Raw genomic sequence first — 25,369 nt, forward strand, 5'->3', positions numbered from 1 at the left:
CTTTCTGGAATAAGATGTAATCTCAGTGTTACTTTAATTTGAACTTCTCTAAAGTCCAGAGATGTCAGACATTTTTTGGATGTATTTCTTAGCTGTTTCAACTTCCTCATCTGAGAAGTATCTATTCATTTCAGTTGAGTTTCTAGATTGGGTCTTTAATTTGGGGGGGGGTCTGAATTTCTTCTTGAGTTCTTTAGATCCTATATGAGGAATAGTTAGCAAAAAGTTCTATCATTCTGTAGGATGTCTCTTCAGTCTGTTGGTTGTTTCCTTTGCAGTGCAGCAAGTTTTTTTTTAATTTGATATAATCAACATTTATTGATTCTTGATGTTATTTCTTAAGCAACTGGGATTCTGTTCAGAAAGTCCTTGTTTATATCTTAAAGAGTTTTACCTATTTTATTTTTATTATATCTGTCTTAGTGCTGGTACCATGCTGGTTTGTTTTGTTTTGACCATGCTGTTTTTATTTGCAATGCAACTTGAAATCTGGGATAGTAATGTTTTCTGCTTTCTCTTGTTTCCAGGACTGTTAGCTATTTGAGGTCTTGTCTGGTTCCATATAATTTTAGAATTGTTTTCACTAGTTCTACGAAGAACTAGGGGTAGGTTTAGACTGTTTGGGTTTTCTTAAGGTACATCATTAGGTTATTTGTGCTTGTTCCATTTTTCTAATGTAAAGATTCATAGAAATAAACTTCCCTTTTAGGGCTGCTTTCACTGTGTTCCATATGTTCTGGTACGTTCTACTGGCATTATCATTTGAGTCTCAGAATTGTTTAAATTCTTTGATTTCTTCTATGATTCACTGTGTGTTCAAGAGTGTTATTTAATAGCTGTGTTAGTAAAATTTTTGCTCTTCTCATGAATAACTCCCAGTTTTGGTGCAATACTTTGATAGTATATATAAGATGATTTTAATTCTTTTGCATTTATTTAAGCAGGCTTGATGATCTACTATGTGGTCTATTTTAGAGAAACTTTCATGTGCTTCTGAGAAGAATATATATTATGTTATAATAGGGAAGACTATTCTCTAGGTATCAGATTAACCTATGGTAAAGACTGAAATTTTTTGACTTTTTGCATGAAATTCACTGTTACCTAAAAATATTGAAGGAACAAGAATTTGAAAAGAACACATTTCATAATGTTCATTAATATAGGGATTCCAAAAATAGATCACTAGGTATTGAAGGAGTTAAGCCTATTGTTTGAAGGCATGATTCAGTTCCAGGATTTTTTTTTTAATTCTTTTGATTAACTGATATAATTTTGAAAGTGGGGTATTGAGTTTACCCGCTATGACTGTGTTGATATTTAGTTGATCTTCAATATCCAGTAGTGTTTGTTTTATGAAGTTGGTTGAACTGATATTTGGTGCCCAGTGTTATCTCGTCCTGTAGAATTGTTTCCTTAACAAAAATTGGAGTGATCATTTTTCCATCTTCTGATCAATTTTAGCTTAGAAGTTTAAGAATAAGGTTGCTACCCATGTTTATTTTGGGGGTCCTGGTAAATGGAATATTGTTTTCTATCCTTTTATTTTTAAGTCTGTGTATTTCTTTTTGTATTGAGTCTTTAGGCTGTGTGTTCTGATTTTTGATACATCTGCCAACCTATTTCTTTTAATTGAGTTAGACTATTTACATTGAGTTATTACTGCAAATGACTGATTTATTTTTGCCAGTACATTATTCTGCTGCTGACTCCCCTACTCTTTTGTTTAGATACTCACTTTGCTAAATATATTCATTACATCTGACTTGGCTTTTTTGGGGTCCACTGTCCCTAAGATATTCTTGAGTATACTTTGGAGTGCTGGTTGATTTTCATGAATTTCTTAAGGTATTCTTTGTCATGGAATGTCCTTATTTCTCCATCAGTTTTGAAAGATAGTTTCAAAGGATGTATTTGTCTGAGTTAAAAGTTGTTTTCACTGAAACACTTTACTCTAAGCTCTCCTTAAAATTTGTGTTGAAAAAGTCTGAGTAATCTTAGTGGGTTTACCTTTCTAGGTGAGTTTTTGTTTTTCTTTCATAGATTTTAAGTGTTTGTCTTTGTGTTGGACTTCTGGGATTTTCACTATGATATGTCATGATGTGTTTCTTTCTTTATCACAGATATTTGGTGTTTTGTAACCTTATTTGCTTATATGTTGAATTCTTTTCCCATTCATGGAGAGTTTTCTACTATCAGTCCAGTAAGCAGATCTTTTATTCATGTGTGCTGCCCTCAAATTTCTATCTAACTCCAATTAGCCTGAGATTAGTCTTCTTACCATCGTCTGGTAGCTGTTGGATGAATTTTCCTTGCTGTTATCATTTTTAAGGTTTCATTGAATATATCACCACGTGATTCTATTTTGTCCTTGATTTCTGAGACTCTTACTCTCATTGGTTATTTTTGTTCCTTATGAATTTAGTAGAATTGTTTATATCTAGGATTTCAGTTTGGCACCCTTTCCTGGAGTCTGTTTCTTTGAGAGATTTGTCATTCATATTTCTAACAGTTTTGGTCAGCTTTTCTAATGTTTTTCTTCCTTAACCACATGGTCAGTTTGTTAGTTCCACCATCTTTTGTTTTATGTCATTGTTGAGCTTTCCAAATCCTTTTGCTTTAACATTCATGCAGTTCAACTGTCTGGTGTTTGAGTTCCTTTTTGTTGGAGCCTCTTGGCTCTGCTGTAGGAGAGTTGTGTCTTTGGAGCCATTCTGTACCCTTGATTTTTCTTATTTGTGTGTATGCACATGTTGACAGTTGAGATCAAATAGATTGAAGAGAAATTATTGTTGGTATTAAGATCTCTTTAGTTAGGCTCTCTTTTCCAGTGATATGTTCTTGGCTTTGTCAAGAGGTATTGTTTACTACTTCAACATATTTGACTTTACTATGTTGGACCCTGTCACTGTGCTGTAAGAAGAGACTTTCTACTGGCTCTAAAAGAATCAACAGATCTAGCCATACATCAATCATAAACACTAAAACTTGTTTTTTAAAAAATAAATTTATCTTTTTGTCAGTGCTCCTTACAGACTGTAGTATACTGTCATCTGTGGTTCACCTGGGATGTGGGAGGTGGGGTAAAAAAGAGAGGAAGGGGAAAAGAAAGGGGTTATGTTAGTGGGAAGAGAAGAAGGTAAGAGAAATGTCAATACATTAAAAAATAGGAGATAGAATCTGTTGGAATTATTTTTACCCTGAAGGAAAGGGGCTAGTGTTGAAAGGTTTTGTGAAAGTATTTTCGTAGGTGAGAGGTGGTATGCAGATGGGTAGAAGTATATTTAAAGATTGAGGGAGGCTGTGAGACTGTCAGAACCTATTAATTTATTTGTGGTGAGTTTTGTTCGGATCATGTAAGCCAAACTTTGTTAAATTTGACATGCTTTGAGTGTTTTTGGTTAAGTTACAGACCTGGTTAATTCTTATTCTCTAATGCAGTTATACAGGACCCTGTTACTAATAGGTGGCAAGGAGAAAGGAGAGGGAAATCAGGTGAGAAAATAAGGAAGAGAGGAAAAAAAAAAAAAACAGAACCAGGAGTAAAGTAAAAAAATAAAAGGTCTAAAAGAGGGAGAAGATCAAAGTGAAAGACCTTAAAGAATAAAGTAAAATAACAAAACAATAGCAATAAAGACCAAGGAGAAGAAAGTTTTTTAAAAATGAAGAAAACAAAAAACAAGATGAAAAACTGACATAACCCAGATCGAATAAGCAGGCAAGGAAACATCAACTACAGCAACAAAACTAAAACTAAAACTAAAAACTTTCACACAGCTGTTCTAGAATCAACCCATGCTGTCCAGATAGCTCTCACTACACTGGAGTCACAGGCCAGTTGGTAGCAGCCAAGCAGTTTCCCTCGGTGGGTCAGTCAATTGCCTGACTGAGTGTGGGCGTCACACCCGCCAAACCTGTGTCTTGCTTGCAACCTGTGATCCAGCTTTGAACAACTGTAGCCCTCTGTGGGGATCTAAGACTTAACTGCTTCAATCAATTTGGAAAAAGCAAATGTGGCATAGTTTGCCCAACTCCCTGGTCCCCAGTTCCATGTCAGCTTCACCAGTGAATCCCCACTCTTCTGCTTCCTTCCCTATGTGCCAGGTATCACAGGTGTCTCAGTGTCTTTCATTTACAGGTTTCTCTTGCCTAGTAGATGGCCAGAAGACCTCTGGCCTGCGTGCCAATCTGCATCTCAAAGATGTGTCTCACACCATCTGCGGAACCTCAGCTCAGCAAAGGCCTGCTGAGAGCAAGACCTCAGCACAGCACAGGTCCTGCTTGGCAGGACCTCACAGCATCTCCTGTCTTTCTAGCTTTGGAGGAAACTATAGGCAAGCACCACTCTGTTGTGGCTCTGTGTAATCGCCCTCTGCCCTGGGCTGCCATTCTCCATCTCTCCTCTCACAGATCTCCCCCGTTCTATCTTCATTCTGGATACTTGTTGCCCACCTGGTCTTCTCTGTCTTTTGCAGCTTCAGGTGCTAGAGGCCCCTCCATGGGAGCCCACGCATGTGCTGAGTGTTCCACAGCACAGCATGGCCACCGTACGTGGAGGGAATGTGTGACATTTTTTCCATGTTGAGAAACCATTCTCTCTCTTCTCAGTCTTGCTGCTTGCAGGCACTGTAGTGCTATTGTTTTCAGGATGTTTTGTCCCTCCTTGTTCTGCTTTCAGCTCCTCTGAATTCCTTGCTTGCAGTATCTCACTTGCTGTGCCCAATAGGGGGCTTATAGTGACTGTAAATTTATTCCATTAGCCAGGCCATCACTGAAGGGCCGAGATACCATGTGAACCAAAGCACAGGGTTGGAATGGGATGTCATGATCCAGGAATGGTCTGGTTTCCCCTCGTATTTCCCCTAGACACTGGATTTTGGTTCAACTAGATTCTCTTTCATTTATCTTCCAAATCAGATTCTCTCTCTCTCTCTCTCTCTCTCACGCCAGGGTACCTGCTTTTCTCCAATGCCAGTTTGGAGATTCTCACCCTTGTTGTTGCTCTCTAGGCATGCACTTTCTCTCCTACTCTTCATATGTCATCTAGAAGAATAAGCAACAGGGCACTGAAACATACGATGCTCTGAAGTAGCTAGTAAACAAATACTGGGCTGGTAAACAACATTTATAAATTCAGAATGTCTTCTTATAAAAGGGGGAAAATTAACACTCTTGTGGGAACAAACCACCATCATCTTTTAGTAGGTTTTTCAAGAGACAGTAACAGTTTATAAAATTTAACATGTAAGACTATCATGTACTCACAAAGAGGGAGCAGCTCCTTAGGAGGAAACTAGAAAAAGGGTGAACACTCAAAATTACGAGGTTGACTGAAAAGATAAGTCAGTGAACTTCAGTTAAAAGCAATACTTCTGCAATGCTTAAGGACCCGCAGGGTGGACATCATTATTTCCAGTAGGTACTGATGGTTATGAAGATGAACCTAATAGATATCTTTTTCTCTCAGGTTGATGTGTTGGGGCTGAGTGTGATTGGAGAGTCTTGCTCAGGAGTTTCCAAACAAGAAACAAAAATTTTTTGTTTACTTGTCTCTATGACTTTGATGACCAACTTAGACACTGGAAAAATGGAGGTATCCATAAAATTCATGACATCTAAAAATGACATCTATAAAAATCCTAATTAAGTTTCAAAATCCAGGGCAAATCATTCTGTTTAACTTTTCCTCATTTTGAATATTTATATTTTGCCTTTCCAGAGCCACAATTATCATTTTTATTGTAGTTGGTTGCATATTTTGTTTTTAATAAGTTGTTTCTTGGGGCCCAGTGCCAAGCTGGGCAAATGTCATGTTAGAGATAGCTAAGCCCCAGGCTGGTAGAACTCATCAATAATAACATGAGATATAATCACCACAATGAAAGGGATTTTGTCTTAGCAATCATTAATATCCATAGCATCTTATAGCAGGGCTTCAGTAAAACTTCTTAGAATGGTAGGAAAAGTATAGTAATTGCCTTAAGATTCGAAGCCCAGTATCAGACCAAGCCTTCCCTTTTTTGGAGGGGGGGGGCTTTCTTTCTAAAAATGTTTGGTCAGTACCAGGGGTGTAGATTAATGATGGAGTGTGTGTTTAGAATGTATAATGCTCTGAGTTCTAGTCCCAGTACAGAAAAGGAAAGAAAAGAAAACAGAAAAAGAAAAAGTTAGGTCAATTTATTTCAATCTTTGTAACACTTTTTTTTCCGAGCATTGAGGATTAGACACAGGGCCTTGTGCATGCTAGCCAGAATGTAGCTACATCTCTACGCCAGCAATCTTTCTTTCACTTTCCCAAACCATTACTTCTCATACTACAAAGTCTTGGAAAGAAGTGTGTATAGGTTGCCTTTTCATACACAGTTGTGGGAAGTCTGAATCTATTTCAGATCTTATTTGACTTAGTATTTGGAGATGTCATTTTGAATAATAAGACGACCATGGTTAAAATTTCTGACCTTAGATATTTCTGCCAAGAAACAGTAGTGAGATAAAGGGCATGTGAAATAGAATTACATAATGGGCTGGCACCCAATTAGAGATGCTTGTAGAGGAGAGGCACATTATTATGTATACAAAAAATCCTCTAGAAGACTACAACAAAAATATGAAAGAATGCAAAATTCTGTTATCTATTGTCAGTAAATACCAACTATCTCCTGTCATTCTGTCTTTTTTTCTTTCCTTTTCTCCCTTTTATACCGTCTGCTCCCTCAAATCCCATCATATATTCAGTTTCTCATTTTGGTGAATCTTAGCATAGTATAATATTTTCTTAGCAGGTGAATGAAATGCATACATAAAAGCGTTTCTTTGTGGGCTTTAATATTGGAGAAGTGAAACTCTCTGGGATGTGTAAGCAACTACAATATGATATTTCCTTGAAAATAAGATCTAGGGGCTGGGGATTTAGCTCAGCGGCGTAAGTGCCTGCCTGGCAAGCAGGCAGTCATGATGAGTTCGATCCTGGGTACCAGTAAATAGGAAAAAGACAAAAAAAAAAGAAAGAAAATAAGATCTAAGATCTAAGCACCGTGATTTTTAAGGATGCTCATAATAGAAGCTGTACCCCCTAAAAAAACTCCAGTTAGGAATGTCTGCCAGACCCATGAACTTAGTTCCCATTGTATCACATGATGGACATAATGAATTATAAAATAGTTCTAATATATAATTAAATATAAATATGCAATAGTATTGACATCAATACTTAAAATAAATGGTAATATAAATTATAAGTAAGTATTTGTAAGTACCAAAGTGGGCACTTTTGGACAAGAGGCAAACTCCTATGCAAATATGAACTTAAGACTTAAAAGCCAAATGACCAATCAGAGTACAGACACAATGAATGAATAATATGCATATTTGATAATGAATGGACATGATTGTGTCTAAAATGAATCTTAATTCAGTATTTATGTGTTGTAACAGACATGGTTTAGTGCAGTCTTGTGAAATAAATATTTTCTGAGTTTTGGTGCCTGCAATTTTTCATCATTTTTGTGTGAACCGTCATTCTTAACTTTCATCATCTTTGTTGCCACATCTATCTCCTAAATCTTCAATTAACTCTTGATTTAATGGAAACCTTGTGGAGCCCAGCCTACAAGAGATCATGTCTTGGGCGAAGAAGTCATAGGATAAAATCCCTGACATCTGTGGTACTAATGCACTACATGCAGGCTACATAGACAAGAAGTGCTTCTTTTTGAGGAGCTCCATTGCTGGAGACTCAAACCAGTGTTTCTATAGGAAATGGAGTCACAAGAAATATAGGCTGAAACTGGGGTTTGGAGAATTATGATGATGTTCCAGAAATGATGACATGACTTTATTTGCATAAATGTAGATTTTTGTATGTGAATAAATGTGGATTGTTGGATATGAAAAAAAATATCTCCTGAATTAGGCCCTACTGCATCATTTGGAGCAAAAATTAATATAAGATATAGTCGTACTTTCAGGGAAATATAATAACAGGCCATAAATTAGTAGATTAATGGAAATAAGAGCAAGGGACTATAAGTCTATCCTTAGGACCTAGAGAAGACAGAGAAAGAATTGACAAAAGAATTCAGGATCCATCTTTAAGTGAAAGACCATGCTTGGGGGTCAGCAAAGCCAATATAGCAGGGACAGTGAGTTTCAACCATTATTTTAAGAAGTACAGCCTCATTGCTCACAAAATGTATCTTCAACAGACTAAAATGCCCAAATATTTTTTAAAGATACTATTGGGGCAAAACTGATTATCTCACCATATATCATCCTATAGATTTAGAGTGGCTGACCTACATTTTAGATAGAATATTTCTTTTTAAAAATGTATTAAATGCTCTTATCCCACCATTACTGAAGGTAAGGTGTAGAGAAACTGTTTTGGAACTAATTTGTATTGCACAGCTATTTGTTCTTGAACTAAGGCCCAGATATTCTTTTAATCTAAGTTCTTGTTATTGATACTGTTACAGTGTTAGAAGATATTTACTGGGAAAAACTCTGAGGTTATTTCACAGTCTCCTAGGAATTCAGATTTTCCAGTCACAGTAACATTCTAATAATCTAGTTAGAAAATAAGTGGTTTAACATGTTAATTAGAGCCTTTTTCTTTGCTAGTTCACTTTTTTCTTCATATACTCTATGACATTATTAGAATCCTATGTTCATAAAACTATTTCATTTTCCTCCTGAAAGCAATAAGTAATATACATGTGCATTTGATCAAAGAATAAAGAGATCTATCTGCTACCAAAAAGTATTTTTATGACAAAAAGTGAATACAGGGCAATTAATATAAGTTTGTTTTATGACTTGTGAAATTAAGATTATTGATAAATATTTTTTAAATGGACCATATATTTTTTCTTTTAATAAAATCATATAAGATTATTTTCAAATTTACTTGAAAAAAATTGGCAGCTATTAGAATATATGAAGTGAATACTACATTTAGACTTATGGTTCAAATATTTATTTAAATACATTTTTTGATTGGGTAAGGTCCTATAAAAATTTAAAACAAATACAAATTTTTATGATTCTAGAAACTATTAAGGTAATAACTTTAAAAAATGGTCATTATAAAAAAACTTTAGCCTTCAAAACAGATTCCTCATTATTATTTTTTTCTTAACTAGATTGTAATTGACCTTTCTGCTTAGGCAACAACAAATTTCATAACTAAGACAAACTTTCCCAGTGATTTATATTTGTTTCAAAATAACATAGTTCACTCTGTAGACAAAATGAATTTATAAACTTCCATGAATTTATTCACTGTTTGGAAATGTCTTATAACATTCAAGTCAAAGGTACACTCAAGTTACTAAATCTTTCATATTATATATGAAATCTATTATAACTAAAATGTATAAAATGCATTTATATACTTTTATTTGCATTAAAAGAACAGAATTCTACAACAGGATATTTTCCTCATGATTCCACATTTTATAATTTAAATACAAAATTAAAATTAATACATTAAAATACTTAATGTATTAATGTCTGAAACACATACTTTTGGCAGTATAATTTAGCTTTCGGAATCACAAATTATCACAAAGGATTATAAAGCATAGACAGGAAGAAACAATGATTCTTATGTCACAAGATGCAATATATTTTGTGTTTAACCAGCATGACAGTGCTAATGTTCAAATTTTCAGCTAATGGAGTTCTTCATCTTTCTATACAACAGATAACATCAACCTTTATATGTCTTAAAGACAATTATTTAAAAACCTCATCTGACTAACTGCTACATAAGGTCTACAAATTAGACTAGTGGGCAGAATGGTGGCAATGCCTTTTGACAAAGACAAAGGGGCAGAAAAGACACAAGATTGTGCTATCCTTGATGTAACTTTTATATGCGCACTAGTACTGTACTTCCAGCCTTGGAACGCTAAAAGGTTCCACAGAACTACGTTATGACCCAGTGGAAACACACTATGTGATGTCTGATTAACCAACAATGAAAACTCATGGAAAAATTACTAGACCAGATTAATATAAGAAGTGTCTTTTCTTCAAAACTCACTTTTCTGTTACCCGTAAGAAATACTCCAAATTCTCAAGTGTATAACTTTGTGTTTAGACATTTCTAAATTGTTACAAGGTTGGCTAAAGATTTTAAAAGACTGTGATATATTATACTCATTCTTAAAACTATTTTGATTAAGGTAGCTAAAAGAATTAATCATATAGCATAATCATAAAAAGGTTACTTTACTATGGTGCTTAAAGATAAATGACAAATTTTAGAATATATGAATACAGGAAGCTTGATGGAGAAATCTGCATACTATCTCAGTACTATATTTCTTGTGAGAAGAAAGAATGTAACATCTGAGGCAATCAATGTATCCTTTGAAATCGTCTGCTATTTCTTGAGCCTAACATCTGCAGTTTTTCAGTATTCATTATGTCTAGTCAGATGTGAAAATGAAAATAAGTGGTACAGTTCCACAGACTATTAAAATCACAGCAGTAACAAAACTTATTGGGATAATCTAATTTTAATTTTCTTAGTAGCTTCTCTCAATGAAAATATCCTTAAAGATATGTATCTTTAAAGAAGAGCTTACGGAATCAGAATAATTCCAGAGCAAAAGGATATTTTTTCTCATGATATAGAAAAATTACTTACCTTTGTGGAATGTAGAACATATGTTGAGGAGGTGGTTTATAAAGGACTCCTTCATACACAGGCCAGAGCCCACTTAAAATTCTAAAGAGAGAGCTTTTCCCGCAACCATTGGGACCAGTTATCAAAAGATGCATTCCTTCTTGTACCTAACATCAAAAATAAAATTAAAAACTGAAACAATTAAAAATAATTTTATTTGGTAGCATTTAAAAGTGATTCAATTTTTAAAAAAGCATTTAATTACATGATCACCATGAATCAACAAGAAATCAAAGGAAAATACAGTATTGGGGCAAGCACATCAAGTTAGGCTTTGATAATTCTTTAAGCCCAAAAGCGTCATAAAATAATTTAATTACAAAGAAAAGAGATTCCTTTGAAATAAGCATTGGCTTGAGGTATTATTATCAGATATACACACATCTAAGAAATAGAATCATTGCAAATAAGACAAATCAGAAAATGTAAATATATTAAAGTTTAGTGTACTTAGATTAATATTTGACCTCATTTATAGTGACTTAAAGTATAAAGTCAATGATGCTATAAAGCACAGTTATTTAAAGAGCCAGCTTCAGTAGTCTGAAATGCTACAGAAATCACAAAAATGTATAATCAATGAGAGAAGATGACTCTAATTCTGCTTTATTCACAGATGTAGAAAATATGTTTAGAAAACTGACAGAAAAGAAAGAACTGCAATTTAGTTTTATGCCTAAGGACGAATTACAACATACTATCAGCCATCCATATGCACAGGTTCCACCTCAAAGGATTCAAATATCTGTGGATTAAAAATATTTGAGGCAAAACTGCACCTGCACTGAACATGTGCAGACTTCTTTCTGTGTACCATTTCAATTAAATGACTTGAACATCAGTGGATTTTGTTATCTGCATGTGGTTCTGCAAGTATCCCTCAAAGATACTAAGAAACAGCAGTATAGACACAGAGGATATATCTTATGTATATATATATAAATATTCCATGTACGTAGTATTCCTCAATAAAACAGAAGTTGTTTATTGTCTATTGGAGACTTCTTTTTATCTTCTACATTATGATTTAAACAGTTAAACTTCATGAGTTTCCATTTCACTCAATAGGGAGACTTTCCTTACTAAGGTATTAAAGGGTAGTATCAAGAACAAGAAAGAGGCATTAAAATTTTTATTTAAATCTCCTAAGATCAAATAATATTTTATAATAAGTGATATAAAATGAATACATGTAGAATCCACAGGAAGTAGAAATCTATAGTATAACTGCAAATGTAACTGTATTCAATGGATACAAATATCCAAGTGTCATGAACACATGACATTGAAAGTTCAAAGATGAAAGAGTGTTATATTGCTAGTATCCCCTGAAAATTCTGGGATGAAACTGGAAAGAATTAAATTTATGATTTGCTTGTGCTCTTTCACTAGAGAAAATTGAAGAAATTTAAATTTGTAGAAGCATAAATACTTTCAAATAATTTGTTAAAGGTATCTGAGAAAGTGAGAAATACATTCCCAAGACTATTTTAATAGGGCTGTTTTCTATTAGGAATTTACAGAAATTTAACACTTTTTGGGGTGGCAATTAAAAACTTTTTATATTCGTATTTTCTCAGCATAAGTTATCTAATGACTATAAACAATGAGCTCTGTAGAAAAAGATTTCCCATGCATTGAATATTCTTCTGAAAATTATATTTCTAATTTTGAAAGCCAACAAAAGGATGCAAACCTCTTATAGAAACCTACTTATTTTCCAATCAAGGCAGAAGAAATAAAACTTTCTATCAAGTTTTAGGAACCTAAGAACTAAAATATAAGTTCTTCTCTGAGTTAGAATAAGTAATTACCAAGAAGTATACTATAAAAATGTATATCTTTGTAGGACTTTAAAATTTATAAAATTCTTCCAATAGATTAAGTATTTTTAGTTTATTTTATAGAAAAGAAACAAAGTTCTGGATTTTTCCACACACAAAGTGTGACACATGATCCTTTCTGGTTCATAAATGTGATGACTGGGCATGTACTTCCCTAAACTTTTACACAGCAAAAAAAAGAAAAAAAAATTTACCTTCTTGATTTGAAGTATGGGGAGAACAAAAGAAAGAAAAAGAAAAAAAGGGACAGAAAAAAAATGATTTCACTCTATTTACTTAAATAAACGAGGCAACAAGAATGGATATTATAATACCTAACTAGACCAAAAGGAAAAAGTATGCAAAAATCATAAATTACAAATTGCTAAGCTATTGACAGATAAGTCAATAATGATGCATAGCATGAGTATTTAATTTTCTGTGGTTTAGTGGATTTTACCCTCTCCTTTCCACTTCTAGTAACTGATCTCATTTGCAAATGTATCTTTAATAATTACTCCCAGACTAAGGTCCATTATAAAATCATTAGGTCATGTACTGTCATGTTTTAAATCTGATTATCAAGTTCAATTTTTGAACTTGTTTGAACTAAGCTCAACTGCCTCTACTATAGGCAAACAAAATGTATGCCTGAATTATGCGATATTTTAAATCAGAATTTTAGTTTTTAAAAAATATTTTATATCTTGGTTTTTGTAATTAGGATATGGGATATTAATAATAAATTATTCTAAATAAAATTAACAACTAAATTTGAATCCATGAATGTTAAGAGTATTTCTAGTAGTAAGTGTGATTAAGTAGGAATTAAAATTAAGAGAACATATAGTAGCAGAATTAAACTTACTAATTAAACTTGACCTTTGCCTTCATATTTTAGTAAGTATGTTACATTTTAATCTTGCATTTTTAAGAAATTTCTATAAAGGAAATATTCAAATTTATTTTTACATGCTAGTTTCTGAGAAAAATTATTATTATTCCCCAAAGTTACCTTGCATAGGCTCAGTGCACTATAACTTTGATTTTGAACATGGTAATAAAGCAGCAGAAGTCAAAATTATCTTTTTCTCTGCTTTCTGGGGAAATAACTGCTTCTTTAATTGAGCCACTGTGCATACCTTTCTTGATTTCCCCTCCTTTTCATATGCTCCTCCAAGTATTTAACTTAAGGTACATGAATTCTGAAGTTGTTTTGTATTAGTGTGATGGCAACAATCAGAAGATTCTTGAATATCATCTTACTTTGAAGTTAAGCCTGGAAGCCACCACTTCTCCTGCTGGTGTAACTATGGGAACATTTTCACAAATAATTCCATGATCCACATCAATAACTTTTCCTATAATTAAGAAATAATTTCAGTTACAAAAGCTATCCCAAGTTACTGCCAATGAAATAAAGTTAAATGCAGCATATTGAGTAAACTTAATTATAAGGGTAATTTATAGTAATAACTCAAAAGAAAAATATAAAAACCTATATATGAAGCAATGCCGAATGTACACTTGTATAGTTTTACACCTATTTAGAAAATCTTTCTGAGAAACATGATTTGATGATAATCTAATGTCAACATCATTATGATTGCACAGCTAACTTAAGTACTATATTCCTGCCATATACTGTACAATTAACTTGCTTCACTAAATAACCCCTCCTGCAGAAAAAAAATGCAATGCTGCAAAAAAGAGCACTAAGATGTGGAAAATGTATTTTTTTAAAACATAGGGAAAAAAATTCATTGCTTTTTGTTAGCTAAATTTTAAAAAGGAAACATTTCATTCTGTTGTATGTGCTGTTTCTGAATATAGCTCTAGAACTATTTTTTGTAAATAAACATAGCATTGCTTTTTTAGGGTAATGTTAGTTGTTAGTCATTGCCTCTTAAATTACAATACTAATTTTAGGGATAGCTATTTAAATAATGTTGGTAATCAAAAAGTGGCTTCCTTGAAATTATTAAAATCTATTTTTAAAAAAGTTTAACTGATAAAATAACACATAAATATAGGGGCTCTATTGACAAAATAATACTGGAACTGTTGAGTTTCATACCTTTGATTTCCAGTGTGTCACTGAAGGGTAATTCTATATGATTTTCATTCTTGCTGTGATTTTCGGGCTCTTCAGTGGTAGCCATTCTCTTATAAATGCCTCTTTTTACTTCATCAAAGACCCAAAACATATTGTACACACGGGCAGTATAGCCTGCTAATTCAGTAATCTAAAATCAATACACAAAGAGAAAATAAAAATATAAGACAGACTTTTAAATAAATATGTAATTATGCAAGCTTCATTTTATGTTAAATATTCTATTTTATTATATAATATTATATGTAGTATATGTATTAATACAACTGATAAATAATAGCAAAAAGCTTATCAACAGAGTAATATAGCAAGATGTCAATGTAAGTTTGACTAGATTATAAAGCACATAAAATCTATTCATCCTCGTTATGGATCAAAATGAAATGTGACCATTTCAGAATATTATTTACTCTTCAGGATCTTTTACTCAAATTTCTAACTTGGCCATTGTTTATGTGACAAACTTCCAAACAGCCAGAAAGTTTGCAAAAAATTCAAGGAAATGACAATCTTTTATCCTTAGTGTCTTTTTTTTTCTATTCAACATAGAAGATTTTAAGTTAAAGAAAAGCCCTTTGTCCATATTTATGAAATGAATGTTTCTGAGCCAAACTGATTGCCAAAATTCCTATTGAACCAGAGAAATATCTGTGCTAGAGGAGAGTAATTTTGAAAGTGAGCTCAGTGAAAAGTTTCAAATTCTCTTGGTACAAATCCAGCTTTATTTTAAGCCGAATATAATTCATATTGCTAAAGAAAAAATATTACATATGTGGGCTTTTTTCTAGGTGAGATTATACGATAAAATGAGATAAATCTGCCTCAGCCCGTAAGGTGCCTCCTTGGTCCTATTCTTAAAGCTGTCCAATTTGAGTTAACATCCTGCCATTCTTCTACTAAGAAAACAGCTTGCTACTAGGGTGCTGTGAAAGGTGACTCATCTCTTATGTAGACCATCTTTCTCAATGAAAGAAACACACAAAAACCAGGAAACTGATACCAATAAATAAGGCGTGTCACTAAATTATAATGTGTAACACACCAGTTTTACGAACAGATGAAGATAGAGAAGGAAAACACAAACTCTGCATGAAAGGCAAAAAGGAGGTAAAGTAGCAAGAAGCTTTTATATGTGACTGATGAGATTTCATCAATGAAAGACTGCTAAAGTCTGCTAGATATAGAAGTAAATATTCATCACTAACACTTAATGAATGCTTAATATGTATTGTCTTAAGTATTCTACATGCATTAGCTTGCAACAATCTTACAAAGTTAGTACTGTCATTATTCCCATTTTACAGACCAGGAGACAAAGGTTAAAGAACTTGGCCAAGGTCAGATAATTCATCAATGCTGAAACAAGAACGTAAATTTAGGCACACTGAGTTGACTCCACAGATGAGGAATTTTTTTTTTTTTTACAATTTAAAAACAAATGTACTACAGACAAGAAAAAGGAATAATGAAGAGTTTAGCAGCAACAGTTAAGAGATGCTGTACATCTTGACTATACTCAGCAGTTTTTGGTAGAGAAAAAATGTTCGCAGAATACTAAGTGTATCTGTTAATTTACATTTTGCTTCATTTTCATAAGGTGTATTTTATTTTAATCAAACTGACAAGAAATGCAAGTACCTCTTTGTATGAAGACATGATCCTTTCAATAGCGTCGGCTCCAGAGGCCAATAAATTTCGAGCAGTGGTAAAGGCTTCTGTCCGTTCACTAACCATAGCTTGTTTCTGACCATCCTCTAGATCTAAAAGCAAATTCCAAAACTGTTGAGTTTTTCCAGCTAATTAAATGTCTTATTTAGTTCTACCATGATAAAGCTATACCACTTCAGGATATGCTCCCAAAAGAATTAAAGACAATATATTATAGGGATATATTCCCACATTTATGGTGGCCCAATTCACAAAAGCTAACTGTGGAAACAGCCTAGATGCCTTTCACCAGGCAAGCAAGTAAATAAAATATGATATACACATGAAATGAAATATTAGTCAGCCATACAAAAGAATGAAATCATGTCATTTACAGAAAAATGGACAGAACTTGGGACATGTTAAAGGAAATAAGCCACAATTATAAAGGTAAATTCTGCATATACTCTCTATAAGAAACCTGAATACACACAAATGAACAAACAAAAAATAAAAAAGATGATAGAAAACTAAAAGGTAGACTTTGGAGATAGAGAAGGGGATTAAAAGGAGGAGGTAGAAAAGAGAGAGGTAATGGGATGAAAAATCACAAAGCTATGTTATATGCATGTTATCAATTTACTCAAACATCATTGTTCTGTTCTACTAATGAGCATTAGTTTAAAAAAAACAGGGCATTTAAATGATTTGCTCCATGTCATAGCCTAATAAGCAAAACAGTCATCATTTGAGCCCTAGATAATCTGACTCCAGAGCCCACAGAGTAAGAAAATAATAAACATTGACAAATTGCTTCCACCTAAATGTTTACAATTTTCCTAGGACTGTTTCAAAGTACGTTAAGTACATTATATATAATTTCATAGTGAATCTTAATCATATAAATTATTATTCTGATTAATAATATATAAAAATAAAGTCCTGTAAAATTTATGTAATTTTTCCAAGGGTGAGTGATGATTAAGTAGCAAACCAAAATCTGAACAGCAGTTTGCTGTGTTTTTTTGAGAGAGGGTCTGCTGTGTAGTCCATGCTGGCCTTGAACTTGCTGTGATTTTCTTGTGTCAGCCTTCTGAGTGTTGGGATTATAAATCAGCACCATCACACCCAACCTGCTTTTTTGTTTTTCCTTTTTTCATTTGCCTTGTTCCTCATCCTACTTTTTCTCCTTTTCTGTTTGCTACTCTATCATTCATTTTCTACCTTCCTTTGCCTTAAAACATAAGTGTTATGAACTTATTCCTTTCAAGCATAAGAAAAAACTAAGGGATTAAGTGTAAATTAAAGTAAAAGACTAGATTAGAAAATACGGTATGTAATTCTAAGACATACTTCAAAAATACATCATTTTCTATAAAAAACTTATTTTACTCAAGTGAAATAATATTTTCACATGTTACTTATAGGTCAAGTTCAAGCATATTTAGTAAATATATGTATGTACTTACAAATATAAAACATAATAATCTTAGATATTAGAGATGATTTTGAAGCAAGGTCATGATTTCATTTTTTCTTTTATAAAATTTTTACATTGCTCCTCTTTGTGTAAAGTTTTTTTCAAAAACTTTAAGATATATTTTGTTTCACTTGCAGCAGTGTGATTATCAAAATTTTTAACCAATATGATTTTCTGTTAATAGGGCTTTTTCAGGACTTATCTTTAAGTATCTTATTATATCTTGTTAATTAAGTTTGATAGATTCTTCACACACCATGTTTACTTTTTACTAGTCTCCGTGGGGTTAATTTGCCACCAATAATAGCTACATTTTCTTTGTTCTGTTTTGAATACTCCAGGGTTTTCTAACACAACCAAACACTGCTAACAGAACTACGCCATTATGGAATTGTCTCTAATTTACATTATACACAAACTTTTTAATGACTTTTTTTTTTTTTGCAGTAATGGGGATTGATCTTAAGAGTTTTCCTACTGAGCTCTAGCCCTACACTTGATTTTTTTTTATCTTGAGAGTCTTGCTGAAGTCCTAAATTTCCCAAGCTGGCCTCAGACTTGCCTCTTGTCTCAATTTCGCAGAGTGCTAGGATTACAGTTGTTTGGCACCACATCTGGTTCAATGATTATTATTATTATCATCTTTTTTTTTTCTTGAGATGGGATCTCACTATGTAGTTCGACTGGCTTTGAACTCATTATGGAGCCCAGGTTAGTTTCAAAATTGCAGTGATTCTTCTGCCTCAGCCTCCCAGATGCTGGGATCATAGGTATGCATCACCATTGGTTTCAATGACTATTATTTTAATGAATAACTTTTTAACAAACATTTTGTCAAATTTCTAAGTAAAACAATTCTTAAAACTATAGGCTTTTAAGTGTCTTTTTTATTCCAATAGTCTTGTGAAAAGGTATTTATTTTACCATGAAGCAATTATGTCTAAAATACTAATCATACCATTTCAGTATAAACTTTTAATGGTACTTTGATAAATTTTCAAAACAAACAGATACAATTCACTTTTCCCAGTGCCTTAAAAATGCTTCTATTAAACAGTGTAGTTATAGAGTATATTTGGTATGTATATATAGTACTTATCATGAAGAACTGACAAATCATAATTTACTAAAACGAAAATTTTTAGATTAAGAATAATTCTAATTTGGCAGTGCTAAAGCATTGAATCACTGTTTCAAAATATTGAAAAACACTATATTTTATTTGTTTTTATTAGCTCACCCAAGCAAATATTAATCATTAGTTACACACTATAATAACTATAAAAACAGTGTGAGTCCTGTCACTTTATCCATGTCTTTTGTTTTCTAAGTAACTGTCACCATATATCAAATACAACACACTCTGTATTATAAACATCATTCTAGTTCATCCAAACAATAATCCTCTGCAGTAGCCTTTCTGATTCTCATTTTATAGACAAGCAAACCGAAGCTTAGAGAGGTTCATTACCATAGCTAAGAGGATCTAAACAGGAAGAGCAGGAGCCAGGAACTAAATAGAACTCTTCTTGCTATGAAGTCTGTGCTTTTGTCTGGTTCCTTCAACCCTAAGGCCAATTTTGCTCAAGTGGATTTTAAGGAGGATGTTTTATTTTGGGTCAACAGTAGAAAATACTGCTACTTCAGTTAGTGATCCTTTGATATCCACAGAGGAAGAGGAACCTCTGGAGATAGTAAATCTACAGATGCTCAAGTGCATTACATAAAATGGGCTTGCAGTTGCACACAATTTACATCCTCTTACATACTTTAAATCATCTCTAGGTTACCTGCAATACACTAACACAACACCAGTGCTCTGTACATGGTTATTCTACTATGGTCTTTAGGGAATAATGACAAGAAAAAAGTACATGTTTGTTAAAGACATACTTTTTCCAAACATTTTTGATCTGTGTTAGGTTGAATTTTTGGATGTGAACCAATGGACATGGAAGGCCAATTAATATGCAAACTCCTGTTCAGTGTTTTAATATTTTTTTCTTTGCCCTTCTTTCTTAGTTATTCCAAAGGATGAAATATATTGCTAAGAACTGTTAGAGCAGTTTGGATAGAGTCAGACAACTATAGCTTGAAACCACACCACCAAATTGTGCTACATAGGAGGTTATCTGTATTACCTACAAGTAGAGGAAACTTCATACCACATTTAAGACCTCTGAAATAACATTCCCAATGTACTCAACTAACTCTTCAAATCAGAAATCAGGGCAAATTCAGTTATAGAATATTATAGATTAAATGTATGGGACGTGAAGAATGAAACATTCTCCTCGGTTATACTTTATACTTTTTCTGGATACGTTTTGAGGATATATGTAAGCTAGAGAACCATTCTGTATTAGACAGTACAGTTAAAACTGCTCAAAGTAAAATCCCAGAGTAAAATGTTTTAGAACTGGGAAAGACCTCCTAGTGACTTGTCTCCCTTCTTTCACACTTCCAGTCTCTTTACTGAACACTCATTTTTTCTGACCACTAAAAACTCAGAATACTAGCTATATACACAGTTTCACCCACACAAAATCATCAATGACACCTTCAGGAGAAACAATGTTAAACATATAGTCAATATTAAGCATAAATGTCATTACCACCATCTGCAAAGCCAGTTGCAGTGATAATAGGTATAGCCACCATAATTAGTCCACAGCCGCTCCAAACATACTTCATCAAGAACTGCTCTATCATGATGTACCATAAGCGTTTAGATAAAATAAGGTTCATCTGATCAGCTAAAGCTTTATAACTTTTCTGGAGTTGCTTCATTTCTACCTATAGAAGGAAACAGATTAGAATTAATCCAGCATGAGTAATGAATATACCACATATACTTGAGGACTTTATATTATGGATATACTGTATTACTGTCTTTTACATAGCATAGTATTATTTACAAGTCTTAATCAATAAAGACAGATTAATATTATAATTAACCATTAGTTTTGGTTACAGCTGTATTATTTGAAAAAATTAAGTATGAAATACATATAAATTGGTTGGAATATAGCTCAGTGGTACAACATTTGCTTAGCATGCATATATATATGATTTATAGTTTCAAAATTAAAGATATTAACAATAAATTATATTTTGTAACATATGTATAAACAATATTAGATTCATATAATGTTTTATCACAACAAAAACTCTAAAAGTAAACATATGGCACATATAGGATTGACATCACTTTTGAACTTATTCAATTTTGAACTTTTTTTTATGGAAGAAACAGTACACCATAATTTACTTTTTGTATTAAACTATTCAAAAACAATGATAAATCAGCATAATTAACACAACATACTGAGGCCAATTTTCAAGTGGAAGTAGAGATTCTAAATTGTCCAGTTGGTTCCAGTATCATAAAACTCTGATAATTGCTGATATTTTTTCAGTAAGACTTCTCTATCATTAAAATACCATCTTCTACTTTAGAATATCTCGATATTTCATTTGCCAAGTCCTTTTTCAAGCATCACTTTCAATGTTTACTTTTATGCATATTACAAATTTATGTAATTGGATTAATTTTTATACAACTTAAAATAATATATGGAACTTCCTTTCTCTTATTCATTTATTCCCTTATTTTAGCTTTTTCTTTAAAGCTGAACAAAATTTAATTTTACGTCTTTGTGTCAAAATATTTGTGCTGAACATGAATTAAGAGTAATGGAAATGTCATTTTGTGAGACAGTCTTCTTATAATTCTTAGAACATGATTAATCTTAGAACATTACTAATTCTTAGCCATTATTAATCAGACATGCAAAATTGTCAAAAGTGTCCTCTCTGCGAAAGCATGGAGTTTTCCCCCTTGTCAGCAACAAAGAAACAACAACAAAAACAAAAACATCAACTATCCTCCTAAATTTTCTGTCTCAATAGATATTTTTTCTTACTTTCCAAATACATATTTTCTTCACATTTTAAGACCATCCACTAAGCAGGACTTAAATTTCAAGAAAATACTTTCAGATAATTTTGATTGAGTAACAATCTATGTAGATTTTTTTCTTGAAGTGCTGAAATTTTATTCTGATGAAACCTTAGTAGAGCCTGCACTTGTATTTTTTTAACAGCTTGTGATTTAAAACAACAATGAAGTACACATTTTAATAGAAGCTTAGATATCAGAGGAATGTAAAATGCTAAACAAGTGGCTCCGTTAACACAACAGATGGTATCTAGCACTACAGTGGCTAGAGTCTCACATTTCACTCATCACCTTAATTTCCATCTTACCTTATGTCCTCTGTAAAAGGCAATTTCTTCCACATTGGCTATAATTCTGGAGTGTACGTAACGCAAATAGCCTTTTCTGTGAGCTTCTTCAGCCACCAATTTACCAAATTTGGGAGAGCAGGCTTTCAACACTTTAGCAGTGGCATATATCACAAGTCCTGCTAACAGGGTAGGCCCGGTTGGGCTTGCACCTCTGGATGTAGCAGTCTGGATGAGTGTATAGGAGGTCAGAATTACATCTAAAATAGGTTTGGTCAGATTGGAATACAAATGAGCCACAGACTGTGAGAACATCATGATGTCCTCAGTAAGAGACTGGTCAGGGTTTGCCAGCCTCCCATCCATATTGATCACCTTATAGTAAGTCTGATTTGCAAAGTAGGTTTCATAAGCATAGTCTACAAGGCGAGTTCTGAAGGCCAAAGCCAACTTGCACTCCAGGTACCTTATTGCACTGTTGACAAAGGTAGCAGGAATGGCAATCATAAGCCACTTGACTATTTTGAAGATGAAAGTCCGAGGTTTCTTTTCCACAATGCTTTTTACGATTTTCCCATCCAGACCTGCCACATAGATAGACAGAAAGGTTCTTGAGATTAGAGCCACTGAGTGGAGGCAGAGCCATCCTGTTTCAGTGGTCACAAGTTTTGGAAAGAGAATTTTCCTAAGTTCCAGTAGCTGCTTGAAGAAATCTGCATTCACTCCAGGAGAAGGTTTTTTACAAATGGTCTCGGTGCAATGCAGCACTTGTCTGTTCTCTGCAGCCCGGCAAGCTTCTTTCTTCTTCCTTTGGCCAGATTGCTTCAAACGGTTGCCAATGATGGGATAGAGGGTTTTCAGAGCATATGCCGCAGCCACCAGGCAGGCAGCCCTCTTAGCAACACCGGATCTGGTCCACTTCACTCGATCAGCGGCTGTATTTAGCATATGTATCATTTTCCCAGTTACCCAAACCAGCTTCAAAAAGAATTCGTTTGAAAAGCGCGTGCTCCACGGGAACCCTCAGCAAATGTTTCAGAAAGTGCTACAGCATTCCAAGCATTCAGCGTTTCACCTCTACTGGTTTATTATTTTGCTCTGCTGTGACAGATGCAGCAGAGCTCAGAAGCCAGGCACAGAGGGAGGATGATTTCCTTAGAAGCTCTAGCTGCGCCAGGCTCCTCCCTCGCTGGCCCTTCATTGGCTGTGAGGACGGTGGGACCTTGGAATCCTCGCTGCTTCCCTCTGAGCCTTGAAAACGAGGAGCAAAACGAATTACATCCTTAAACAGGAGTTCAGAGAGTCAAATGTCTATTTTTGGAGAGGTCAAATCAGGCCAGCCGCTGGTGAACAAAACCTGTCATAGTTACTGAGCATGCTCAGCGTCACTCGGAAACCTGCTAAAGTATCAGAATATACATCCCTTCTCCAAGGATTTTTTTTTTTTTTTTTTTTTTTTTTTTTTTTTTTTGGTAGATACCGCAAGGGGAAGACAAGTAGAAAGGAAGATCTGCAAGAGTTTTAATGAGACTAAGGAAAAGAATCCAGGGAGGTAAATGAGGAGAGATAGGAGAAGTGATGTAAAGCAAATATGATAAAAGGTCAGAGAAGAAAGTGACAAGTGGGATGGGGCGATGGGGAAAAGTATCAAACGCTAAACACTGGCAGCTCTTTTTCTTTTCTTTCCTTTCCTTGTTTTATAATTTCACATCTGGTCCCAGAACATGTCACTGAGGGTGTTCCTTGTATGTAAATAAACAGAAGTTGTCTGTAATACAGAAAATATTCTTTACCACACCTGAAGCCCTTTTTTTTTGCCCACTGAGTTCTTACATTTATTTCTGCTTAGAATAAAATCTCCCAGCTCTACATCTGTTATTTTTAGTACCAGAGCACTGATGCATTCCTATTTGTTTACCAGGTGACTGATAATGAGAGCAATGTTTCACTCCTACCACTCCCTCGTGTTTTCACACAGAGTTAGATCACTCTAAAATCAAAATGGAACCATTTGGGTGTATAAGAGTAGTTGGAAAATGACGGAGAAAATTTTTTGAGGTCCTTTCTTGTCTTTTACAAAAGTTTTACTGGAACACAGTTACATTTATTTTCTTCTTATCTATGGCTTTTTTCATGCGATAGCAGCAGAGTAGAGCAGCTGCAACAGAGACCAAAATATTTATTACCTAGCTCTTTAGAGAAGTTTGCAAACTTTTGTAATACAGTATAAAACCTATTCCACAGTTGAACGACCTTAATTATTCAGTTTATTGTGAATAAAGTACAATCCTCACTTTTACAATCAAAAAATATTCTCCAACTTTTAAAACTCCTTTGCTATATTAATTATAAGGATCACTGCATGTTTCTTCATTTGTTTACATTCAGTTGAACACATTTACTAATATATAAGTGACAAATTTACAAAAGTTTGACATCTGGAAATATCATATTTTTATTATTCCATTAAGACTTTCTACATGTACGGATCATAGAAGGTCACAGTGGTTATTGTCAAAACACTTTATTTCGCAAATCAAGCTTTTGGTTTAAGAAAAATAAGACTGCCTTACATTTGCAAATTTTAATAACTTATGACACATCTCCTGTCAACTAAAAAAGTAACAGGAAAGGTTAGGGGCCAGGCTTAACTGGGGGTGATGGCAGGATGTTCAATCAGGCAGACCATGGTACATGGAAGGATACCTGCATTAGACAGCTGCTGGCAGTTAAGACAATTACTGGCAAATAACCAGGGGCATTCATATCAGGGGAAAAGCAGGAGAGTGGGGAATCTGGAAGCAAAAAACACTAGAGGTCCAAACAAGGCAGCAGTTGGTAGGCTAATTTACCAACTTGTAGTAAGACAGTGCAGGAACAAGCTTTGAATGCCTTGGGTGATAGGAACTTTGTGAGAGGAACTAGGAATGAGGAAAGTGATCAAGACAGAAATTTAGTTGCAAGAATTAGGGTACAAGGAACTTTTAGTTGGTAGGGCTGTGAAAAAAATCAATGTCAAAAGATCTCACTTGGGATCTCAGGTAGAGAATTCACTTTAATCCTTTAAATTCCACTTCTCTCATTCTATCCCGATCATAAAAGCCAGGGTTGGTCCTAAAATTTGAGACTAGATTCAAGGCTTCAGATAATGAAAAAAGGATTTAAGATAACAAGAAGCAACACAGGCAATTATAATAAAAAAGAGTCATACACTGCATAATGTTTTGTCAACAATGAACCACATGTATGACAGTGGTCACATAAGATCATAATGGAGTTGCAAAATTTTCATGACATAGCCATTGCAATGTCACAGTGCAATGCATTGCATTGCATTGCAGTCATGACTCTGGTATAAACAA

General features: G+C 33.7%; 1 protein-coding gene across 2 annotated transcripts in view; it reads right to left on the reverse strand.

Moving 5' to 3' along the window:
* Abcd2 (ATP binding cassette subfamily D member 2) overlaps positions 1-23,315 on the reverse strand; it is a 62,363-nt gene extending 39,048 nt beyond the window's left edge. For both annotated transcript variants that reach the window (XM_063254552.1, XM_003466778.5), the window contains exons 1-6: positions 22,029-23,315; positions 20,375-20,555; positions 16,271-16,392; positions 14,594-14,762; positions 13,783-13,877; positions 10,655-10,800 (exon numbers count right to left, since the gene is read on the reverse strand). In XM_063254552.1, the coding sequence (XP_063110622.1) occupies positions 10,655-10,800; positions 13,783-13,877; positions 14,594-14,762; positions 16,271-16,392; positions 20,375-20,555; positions 22,029-22,964 (1,649 nt within the window). In that variant the 5' untranslated portion in view covers positions 22,965-23,315. The remainder of the gene's footprint in view (positions 1-10,654; positions 10,801-13,782; positions 13,878-14,593; positions 14,763-16,270; positions 16,393-20,374; positions 20,556-22,028) is intronic.
* Positions 23,316-25,369: the final 2,054 nt, after the last annotated feature.

This window comes from Cavia porcellus, unplaced genomic scaffold, assembly GCF_034190915.1.
Source record: "Cavia porcellus strain 051 isolate PalLab524CR breed Dunkin Hartley unplaced genomic scaffold, mCavPor4.1 scaffold_8, whole genome shotgun sequence".
Lineage (NCBI taxonomy): Eukaryota > Metazoa > Chordata > Mammalia > Rodentia > Caviidae > Cavia > Cavia porcellus.